Source organism: Contarinia nasturtii, unplaced genomic scaffold (genome assembly GCF_009176525.2).
Source record: "Contarinia nasturtii isolate CC-2019 unplaced genomic scaffold, AAFC_CNas_1.1 Cnas_scaffold_2984, whole genome shotgun sequence".
In the NCBI taxonomy this organism is placed as follows: Eukaryota; Metazoa; Arthropoda; class Insecta; order Diptera; family Cecidomyiidae; genus Contarinia; species Contarinia nasturtii.
The window spans coordinates 1-11,103 of NW_022200300.1; the positions used below are offsets into that span (position 1 = coordinate 1).

The 11,103-nt window shown below is 33.3% G+C and overlaps 3 protein-coding genes across 3 annotated transcripts; 2 read left to right on the top strand and 1 right to left on the bottom strand.

Moving 5' to 3' along the window:
* The first annotated feature begins 3,166 nt into the window (after positions 1-3,166).
* LOC116349626 lies at positions 3,167-4,585 on the top strand. Its single transcript, XM_031781162.1, has 2 exons — positions 3,167-3,675; positions 3,752-4,585. Exons 1-2 carry the CDS (start codon positions 3,289-3,291, stop codon positions 4,010-4,012), a joined length of 648 nt encoding a protein of 215 aa, XP_031637022.1. The 5' UTR covers positions 3,167-3,288; the 3' UTR covers positions 4,013-4,585.
* A 330-nt stretch (positions 4,586-4,915) lies between these two features.
* Positions 4,916-9,989, bottom strand: LOC116349625 (protein bicaudal D). Its single transcript, XM_031781161.1, has 7 exons — positions 9,477-9,989; positions 8,774-8,914; positions 8,599-8,709; positions 8,255-8,506; positions 6,997-8,182; positions 6,355-6,617; positions 4,916-6,288 (listed from the first exon to the last, which is right to left on the bottom strand). The coding sequence occupies exons 1-7, from the start codon at positions 9,675-9,677 to the stop codon at positions 6,151-6,153; spliced, it is 2,292 nt and encodes a 763-aa protein (XP_031637021.1). The 5' UTR covers positions 9,678-9,989; the 3' UTR covers positions 4,916-6,150.
* Positions 9,990-10,267: 278 nt separating this feature from the next.
* LOC116349624 (S phase cyclin A-associated protein in the endoplasmic reticulum-like) lies at positions 10,268-11,042 on the top strand (the record flags this gene model as incomplete). Its single annotated transcript, XM_031781160.1, has 3 exons — positions 10,268-10,394; positions 10,496-10,653; positions 10,732-11,042. Coding segments are annotated over exons 2-3 (393 nt in total), but the record flags the coding sequence as incomplete, so codon positions are not given.
* Positions 11,043-11,103: the final 61 nt, after the last annotated feature.

Sequence of the window (11,103 nt, forward strand, 5' to 3'; positions counted from 1 at the left end):
CCAAGGCGAAGGAACGCTGTTCGGTGCAGTTATTATTATTATTATTATTATATTTTCGTCACAAAATTGATATCAAAAATTTTGTGTTTCAAATTTTGGTTTCGTCACTCGTTCTTCACCTTGATAGAGGTTTTTTATTTGATAATTAATTACCTTCAATCCACGCAATCCTTAATTATCCCGTAAAGCCGAATTTTAAATTGCGAAGATCTATTGTGTCGAAAAAATTTACGAAATCGATATTCTATTTATTAATACAATTTTTGTTATTTATTTTTTTATTTTCAGAAATGAATTTGGTTGAAATTTGAAAAAAAAGAATCGTGACGGAAAAGAGAACAAAGATTGATACAATTGTATGAATATACGGCGTTATAAATTTAGACTAAATTTGCATTATGGTAATTGAAACAATTCAAAGAAAATGGTCTTACTTAAAAACATAAAAAGGACTACATAAATTACGAAGCTTCTGAACAAAAAAAATGATTCAAACCAATCTATGTAAAATTGTTTGTTAAGGGAATGAATTTCCAAATAATTTTGCTTCATTATAAATTATTGCACTTGCTTTCAATTTGGAATTTTTGTTTTCGATTAAGCAATTAAAAGCCACAATATGCTTGGATAGAGTTTGATTAACATCATGAATATTTCTATTTTTATTGACGTACATACATTGAAAAAATATTGAATAATTTATAAGGCAACGACAGAAATTTTGCATATATAATACGATCCACAAAAATGCGAATCACAGCACAAATTATACTGGTTATTACAACTACAATCGAATGAGAATTTTAGCTGCTATCAAATTACAAAAATGTTGTTTTTCTTTCACGCATTCTAACAATGTGTTTTTTTTTTTTTCCATCAAAATATTTCAAGTAAAAAGATATTTTTTTTTTTATTTGATGATACTTCAAACACGACGGGGAAATTTTCACATTTTTTCTTTGAATTTGGTTGAATGAATTAATTAATTTTTTATTAAATTATTATTACTTTGATTTGAATTGTTTTGACATCCCCTCTTTTAAACTAAATATAAAATAGTCTTTCTAAAAAGATTTAAAGGTATATTTTTTTACAATTTTGGACAGATCGCGATTCTATTTATTTTTGTAAGAATTTACTACTAGGAGAGAAGTCAAATATGGAACTCTCGGCAATTTTTTTCATAACTATTGAGCTAAACATCAGTTGAAATTCTTCGTTTAGTATTCTTTCAAAAGTTCGTTGTAAATTATTTGTAAATATTCTAGTGTATTTTCCACTCAAATGAAATTGTTTTCAACATTGATTAAAACGTGGTATTTTTAGACGGCATATATTGATTTGGCGCATTCTGTTTGTTTGTAATTCTACAGTTGTGTACATTTGTTGTAGCACAGCACTTTTATAAATTAAATAGTGATTATTAAAAATAATTCGATATATAACTAGGACGGGTGGCCCATTCTGATGGTCATTTTCGTGTCAAATGGAACAGAGATTATATGCATAGTTCCCACGAATTTCAATGGAATGGATCCACTTGTTTCTTTCACTTCCAATAATATTTCATTTGACAACATTATGTGAACACTGAACACAACCCAATACATTCAGTTTTAAAATGAAAATCAAAATCTTACGCTCGAATAAATAAATAAACAATTTGTTAGGAAAGAGATTTGCATAATTCAATTTAAAACTCTGCAGAAGAACTCTTTTATACGTCATTTATTGCATTTAATTTTCTTTATTTGTGGAATTAGTGCTTTCAATTATTCGAGATGCAACTAACATCTTTCTGACATTTTTCGATTGGCGCGGTGTATATGTGTCAAACCAAATCCAACGATATTCATTTATATGTATTAAAAATGTGCTCGCATCGTGTGACAGTATTGTTAGTATAAACAACTTCCATCACTTTGAAACTACGATCGCACCAACCGATTTTGTTTAAAATAAAACTTTGCTTTGTTTTTAAGAGGATTTCTTGAGAATTAGATGTGAGTGTTTGTAGCGTGGTTTGGGCGATCAATTGACTTTATTGACATTTCAATTTCAACGATTTTGTGTGTTCGGAACGCTGTTCGTTGAGGAATGGATATATTCACAGTTGGTTTTGTGTTCAGTTTTGTTTTAATTTCGAAATAACAGAGTGTTGATAAAATTTACTGTGAATATTCCAACAACATTTCGATCGGGAAAATATTTGATGTCACATTGGAAATAACTTTCATCATTCGATTTTGAACCTAGAGTCACTTTGTTGAGGTAAGAAGTGATATTTATGATGCGTTCTTCATTACTGTTTCATTTGATTTGTGATAGAAGTGTTTTTATCTTATTCTGTTTGTGATCAATGCTATATTTGGTGCATTTTTTTCTAAATTTGTGTGTATTTTTTTATTTTCGTTTATTTGTATCAGTTCTTCGAGAATGAAAAGAAAAAGAGATAACAACGATTCGCCGGTATACGATGACGAAAGAGAAGAAGAAGATAATTTCGTTGCAATAAAATGTGGATTGCAAACAATACTTCGACCCGAGCATGCAGCAGTTGTGACGCAAATATTGTTTGAGCGCAGTCTTCAAATGACGGAAGTTGCCTCATTGGCCTCACTTTTGATTTTATTCAAGGTGAATGAAGCACTCGAAAATGAAGATCGTCAATTCTTTTTGCGACGAGATCGTCGACAGTTCCTCTTCGATTGCTTCAATGCGGTATTGGCCGAAAATGTTTACAATAATAATAGCCGAAATCCCATACCGCCAGAGTTTCGGTTCATGGTCGAAAACTTCAGTGATGAACAGTTCGAATGGCCAAGCAAGGAAAAGTTGGAGAATGGTTTTCGTTATTTTGTCAAACAGCACATCGAAAATACGAAAACTGGTCTCACCACTTGGTATGAAGATCGACTTGAGTCATTCTTTCGAATGCGATGCTGGTATCACAACCACAACATCTATGGACCGAGATTTGATGGCATCGACATCAGAAATGCCAAAATGTTAGCATATCGATCCAACGACTTGACAAATGGTAATGTGGAAAGAATAGAAAAGGCCAACATTTTATTGGATGATCTGGTCGCAATTGGATGGCGACGCGAAAAATGCATGAAATTTTTTGTAAAAGATCATTGGTTTGAATCGTTGGTGAAAACCATTCACAAAATATTCCGTAACAAACCCAACTTTCAACAGCCAACAAACAATCGACCACGGAAAATAAACAGTTTTGCTCTTGTACCGTTATGCGATTATTATTTGAAGTGCGTGCGATTGGATATGAGAGATTTGTATAGCAAATTGGCAAGCAAGCTAAAAGTGGTGCCCAGATTCATGAATACTGAGACCAACCGGCTAAATAAATACCCCGAAAAATACTACAGAGATCATGATCGAGATGGACTATCGAATTTGTTGTTCAACGTCGATAAAATCGACCAATTGTGCAAACGATCTAAACAATTCCATCATCAAATCGTGACCAATAGTGTTTCCGTATCGGCACTGTACACCAAACCAGAGCAGGCGTGCAACGAAAATGTGCATTTACAGGCGGACAATCTTGTAGGCAAGAAATACGCTATTGGCATCGATCCGAATGAAAAAACGTGGTTGGCTATAACGCGTCGCAACATCCGGAAAACACCTGATGAACCGGCCGTTGAGGTGGGATATTTTGAAATGTAATTTGAAATGTGTTTGAATCGAAACTCATTATTTTTTATCAATTTGAATTATGAAGGAAAACATCACAATACCAAACACGCGATTCTACTGGGAAACTCGGCAGAAACAAAGAGAAAAAGAAGCGAAAAAATTGGCTGGATGGTTTGATATCGAGGAAAAGAATCATCTGAAGACATACCCATTCGGTCCAACATCACCGCGTAATTCAACATGGAAATGGTACATTGAGTATCGCATCAAAACGCTACGAAAAGGAATGTCAGCATATGCTACGCGCAAATATTCACGACTGGATTTTGATCATTACATGAAGTGACTTCATTGAATTCGAACCAAGTAAATGATAACATCGCCGTGACAGTGACCAACAACATGCCGTCAATAATTATCTTTGGTGCATCGGAGATGCCACCCAATCGGCCATTCGGTTTGAAGAGACGGAAAAGATGTCCAGGATCTCGCAAATTTTTGGTGAGCGTCAAGAAACTTGGCCATTCAGTGGTGAAAATGAAAGATGAATGGGGAACATCACAAACATGCGCAAATTGCCAAAAACGATTCCCAGCGAACACAAAACCGCATCGATTCAAAGTGTGCTACGGTTGCAAAGCGAAACCGATTGCTGGACTACCGGACTCAGTCGCTAGTCTACCAAATATAATTGTAGCAACGGTTAGCAAACGTGCTTTGCAAAAGGGACGAAGGGAAATTAAGCTTCGAATTCGCAATGGCAATCATCAGGATGTGGCGAGAATACTTCGGAATGGGCGTTTAATGTCAAAGGTTAATGTTACCTACAAAAATTGGCCATTAAATGTTCAATGTGATGTTGCTGCTTCACAGACAGTTGTTTGGCACCGCTATATTGTTGCTGCAAAATGTATTATGCTCAAAGGTATGAATCAATTGAAAATAGAGTCTATTCATTATTTAATGATTTTGCTTCTAATTACACAGGACTTTGTCGGATGTTTGGCGTACTAGTGCCTGATTCGTTGAGAAGACCACCAAACAATGTCAACTGACAAGCAGCAGCATTGAATCCATAAATTATCAAATAAAACAAATATTATAACGATTAGTTAGCTTAGCTAGGCTTGACACCATTTGTGTTACACAAATCTTGTGGCCTTGTTGTGCGTTCATAAGAACAGTACAAAGGTAGTACGGAGGAAAAGAGCCCGTAGGTGAGTAAAGTTTTTAATTTAAAAAAATGATATTTCATATACAATTCAATTGATACTAATGATTATCGTTTCTCTTTTCCATGTATTCACACCTTAATAAAAATAACTTAAACTACACACAAATTCGGGTCCAAATTTTACCGTGAATTTGTGCCTGGTAATGGGTGAATTTGTATTACATTATATTATATTCCTATAGGACGGGTGGAATAATGATTACGGAAATCACCAAAAACAAGAAATGAAAAAACGAACGATGCAAAAATTCCATGTAATAACATGAAATTTTCAGTTAACGGTTTATTCAATTTAAATTGTATTTTTTCTTTGTTAAATATTTTTTTTCATGAAAACACCTTTCTTCATTGGCATGCAAACATACAGTAATTTACTTTAAAAGGAAAAAAAAATCGTTGAGGAAGTAAAATAGATAAATGTTTTTGGATGGCCCTTTGATATTTGATAAGACGTTCCTTTTTCATTTGTAATTGTGCAAATATGTGTCGCGTACACGTAGCGTTTTAATGTGTATGCCTCTGGGCATTGCATTTAGAATTAATCGATTTTATGCACCATAGTTTTGTGTGAAGTGGTTTATTATTTCTTTTTTTCCTTGTCTATCAGATATTAAAATAATATTCATATGACTTGATTATCTCTGTCAGTAGTATATTTCTTATTGAGTGTTATTTTTTTCTTATTTTTGGATAAATCCTGTAAAATGTTTGTAGTTCTTGTTGCTGTTGTTATTCATTTGATACAAAATTTGTACCTTACTTTTACTATTTATGAAGTGATTTAGTTTCGTAAAAATTTCAATTTCACTTATAGAGCAATACACCAAACAGGTCAGTTTAAGTACAATCGATCTTAGAGACTAGTTTCACATTATTTATATTCCATTGTATAGATTAATACGTGACCATACGGGTCGGGTATTTGTTTTTAAACATTTTTTCATCAATAAGAATCGGTTCTTTTTTCAAAACGAAAAAAAAAACACAGCATTTCAAATCATTTTTATAGTTCATCATCACTTCTACAACCTAATACGTACAGCTTTTTGGTACATATGATTTCTTTTATGCATTTAGTTCATCCATAGACAATAACCTTTGTTTCAAAAAATATTACAATTGATCAAATGCTTATGTTTTTTTGGTCGTGTATGTAATGCGGGATTCAACAATGGAATACGTATGGATACTTACAAATTGATTAATGTTTAAACTAATGTTAATAATTTACGCTGTACGTTTAACTGTTGTTAAAAAAATGTCGTATTGTTGCTGTTGTTTCGTGTTGATGTTCTGCCAAAACTGGATTTACCACCACCGCGTTGTTGGGGAATTGATCGTCTTGCATGACGCATTTCTCGATCCATTTCTATCTCTTCAAGACGTTGCTGTTTATAAATAAATTTATAAAAATTATTCAATTGGTAATACTAATTTTATAGATTTGAATATACCGTGACCGTTAGTTTTTGCTGGACGGCTAATCGTAACAATTGATTCAAAGTCTTTTTCTCTTCTTCAGCTGCTTCCAATTGCCGTGTCAGATCATCGACCTGCGCAACATACTCTTCACATCGAGCAGCAAACATTGCACGTAAGCTGGAGAATGTTGCAGCATCTTCCTTTAGAATGCGCAATTCATTGCGTAATTTCGACATGGTGTCGCTGACAACAAGTTTTTCATTTTCATACTTTGATTTCAAATTGGTCAATGCCACTGAAAAAATTAATTTATATCAATTTTTTTAGTAATTATTGATTTAAATAACACGGTGCGTCACTAAAAATCTAACTAACATGAAAGACACCATTTCCGCATAATTTTGGGACGCTGAAATCAATGGCATAATTCTTTTTTCTCTATCACGTCGGAGTTTTTTACAATTTTCGTTGGAAGTTTTTTAAAATTGATGCCATTTTTGGCTTTACAAAAAATGTCCAAGGAAAATTGTAAAAAACTCCGACGTGATAGAGAAAAACGAATGATGCCATTGAACCAAAACTATTCGTTCCAAAACTATGCGGAAATGATGTCTTTCATGTCAGTTAGGTTTTTGAAGTTGAAAAAGGCACACAGTGTAATTCATTAAACCTACCTTCGGCAGTATTTTTGTTTGATTTCAATACCGTACGCAATGTGCTGATTTGTTCGCGTTTCGTCGACAAAAGACTTTTCAGTTTTACGACCTGTTCTTGCAGTTCGTTGATTTCTTCTCGCGTATCTTGGTCGATTGGTGACAAATTGGCTCGCGAACCGTTCTTATTGTTTTCGATCGTATGTTCAACGGCTGTTCTCAAGTGTTTCAGTTGATCGCTAACAATGTCAACATATTTTTTAATTTCTACCGAATCAGCTAAAGCCTGTAAGTCATGTGTTTTTTGAATTAAAACGTCGGATTTAAATTGTGATTGGATTGCCGAAAGTGAGTCATTTTCATAGCTAAACTCTTCATTCTTATGGTCCAAAATAACACGAGATGGTGTTTCACCATTTACTGTGCAAACCAAATGATATAATTGTGCCAAGTCTTCTGTCAAACCAACTAGCACAGATCGTGCTGATCCTAAATTTTGACCTGCATTTTGTGAAATTTTTGCAAGAGTCTTAACATCGCTATGCAAATCAAGCGAACGTTGTTCCGTGGAGAGAAGTTTATTTTTTAAATTGGTGATTTCATCGCGTAGGGTAACCATTGCGTCAGAATAATTCAAACCTTTTTGTAGCTCAGCCAAATCTGATTTTAAGCCATCGATTTCTTTTGAACTCAATTGGAACCAATTCGCATATTGATTAATGATGAATATCAGCTTGTCTTTTTCTTTTGAAATTTCAATTTGTTGTTCATCGTTTTCAACCTGTTTTTTGAGCAATTGTAGTGCATCAACGTGCGCAGCCAATAGTGATAAACGGGCCATAAAGTTTTGTAAATCATTTTGGCTCTTATCCAAATTTTGTTGTGCATCTCGTAAATTTGTTGTCAAATGCGACTTTTCTGTTTCCATCGATTCGAGCTGTTTCTCCAATTTCTTTAGCTCATTCAAATGGATTTCAGAGAATAAATCAACTTTTGTGCCATCCGGTGATTTGATTTCAGTTGTTAAATCAGCCTCTAATCGTTTAAGCGCTGAATTATCTTCCTCAGCACAATCGTCACTATTGATATTACTATCATCCATGCCACCTCGTATCGTGTATGCTAAATTACTGATTGTGTACATTGATTCTCGATTGATATGTGCATCAAGCTCCTTTTTCAGTGCATATTTTGCTTCACGTTCACCCTAAAATAATTGAAAAATCAAAATAGTTTAATTGTTATAATTGGAATCACAATTAATTTCCTGGTCACATACCTGTAGTGCTTCTAAAGCCTCTTCCATTTGTTTTTCAGCAATTTGTTTTAATTTGGTCAATTCTTCAACTTGTGAATTGAGCAAATCCAAATCTTCGGTCAAACGACGAATCTCATGTTTTGCGCCTTCGAATTCAACTTGTGAACTACGTAAGCTAGACACTTGTTTTTGTAGTGTAATATTTTCCTCTTCTAGTTCTGAATAGTCGGCCATCATTCGCGTCTCTCGATACTTTAAATCTTTAAGTTCCATCTATTTTTGTAAGAACAAGTTGTATTATTTAACCGAACTTAATTGAGTATATTGTCACAAATTATTTTTAAATTAAATAATATTTGGCATACCTTCAGCCGGAGTTTTTCAGCATCAGCATCAGATTTATCACGGCCTATATCACTGTTTTCCTGAAGCATTCTATCTCGTTCATTTCGCACACGATCTAATTCATGTCGAAGCTGGGAAAATAGATTAAATGTGTATAAATGTATGCAAATCATATTAATCAAACTAGCTAATCACTTGTTTAATTTCATTTTCCAGGTCCATGATATGGAGATTTAACGAGGTCTCCTTCGCCGCTGATTCATTAAGAAGAGCATCTTCCTGCTCGATACCACTTTTATTCGTCACTTTTTGCGTTGTTTCAAACTTAGCCAAAGCCTTATTCAAAAAAAATAATAATAATGATACCAATTAAATGATTAAAATAACAAAAACATTACGATACACCGGTTCTCGATACAATACAACTTCCTCATCGAAAATTTTACTTCACAATGAATCCAATTTACGAAAAATACACATACACGTTTGGTAGAAATGTAAATGTCTGGATAACGAAAAAGTAAAACAAGATTACACCGAAAACTGTCATTGTCAGCTGTACACGAAATTTATAAACAGCACACACATCGAAAATGAATATGTGGCTTCTTTTGAGTAGCTTTTTTCTCCATTGATTCTTCTTTTATGTGACGTTTCGATGAAATTTATACACATTCATTCGGAACGATATTTTTTTTTTCTTACTTCATTGTGTTCACTTCTTCTTCTTCTTTTCCTTTTTTAACTCTTTGATTCTCTTTGTTTAGATTTTCAACACACTACCAATCTTTTTTTTTTCAATTGGTTTTATTCACTTCTTTTTGTTGGAGCTCGATAAAATAAAATTAGTTATATGTCGATGGTAGTGTAGTGTATAGAGTTGAATTAAAGCGCTTACCTCTTGTGTTATTTCCAAATCATGCTTTGAATTTTCGTACAGAGTTTCTAGTTCTTCGCATCTTTGTTGTAACATGCATTTTTCTTCCAACAAACCAAGACCATATTTTGCCGATTGAATTTTTTCACTGCTGGCTTGATCCAATTCACGCGACAATCGGTCAATTTCAGCTCGCAATTCATTCACATTGGTCGATTCCATGGTGAATATTTGGTTTACCGAAAAGTTAAAAATTGAATTTAATGCAACCGAGAAATTAATTTTTTTTATTTGATGTCGCTATGAAATTCACTCTAATGACATCATGGCAGCAGCAGCAACAGAAAAACTAACTACACAGTGACTGAATATACTTGTCGTTGTGAACTTCAACAATGATGATTGAACAAATGATGACTGATGATGGTGTTATGGAATGTTTTCGTTTCAGAAGAAAATTAGAACAAACACCTATACGTGTTCTTCGAATCGACTGTTAATTTTCACCATTTGACCAATTTTTTCTTACTGCGCTTGTGTGTCAGTGTGAGTGTGTATAGCTTCAACGTCATTTTACGAAGTGTCAATCCGTACTTTAGATAGCTTAAGTAAACATCGCATTGGATTGTTTTATTGAAATAAATTCATATTTTTGAAAATAATGCAGGAAAAATAGACAATTAAAGTTTAATGATATGAAATTCGTGATTTTTCTTTAATTTCAATTCTTATCATCATTGAAGAAAAAATAAGTACTTATCATTCTTCTGATCAACTCTAGGTACTTGTCATACAGTTGGATGTTCATTCTGTTTGACAGTATGCTAAACAAAATTCATCAATTGCAAAAGTTATATTGTAAATAAAAATTCCTGCTTTAGCAATACATGTTGTATTTTGTCTTAGTAAAAACACAAGTGGGAGTATAAAATTAGATAGGTATCAATGATATTTTTGAACAATTTGTAGCATATACAGTATTTAAAATGTAATATATTGCAAATAATCTCTCATTTTATATGTAAAACTAACGCAAATAGTTACATGTGAGATTTCAAACTTGGATATACAAAACCCACCTTGGATACACGTTTAATTTTTTTTGACGATTCCATCATGGAAATGAAAAATGTTATTGCGCGTGAAGGACGAGAGGCAAAAAATCTTATTCTTTACCATTTATCCAGCGACGATGAAAGTAATTTTTAATAATTTAGGTAATAATTAGGTACTCTGTCAATATATAATTTTTTTTTTTTTTTTTTTTTTTTTTTAGGAACAAACGCGAAAAAGCCTCCAACACATATTCGACCCACGATCTTAAATCGAAAATTGATCTTGTCAGAAACTAAGTCCCCAGATAAATCGAATAGGCGCGTTGTGCACCGAAGTGCATCAACTGGACGTGATAAGAGATCGGAACTGCAGGCAAGATATTGGGCCCTTTTATTGGGCAATTTGCAACGCGCTGTCAACGATATTTATGAAACAGTTGAATGCTACGAAAATTTGGCATCGATTCAAGAGATTATTTTGGTACTAGAAAATTATATACGTGATTTCAAGGCTTTAGCCGGTTGGGTTCGGGTAAGGCATAATCACTTTAAAAATTACTATTCCATTACTGAAGCAATGCTATCCATTCTTT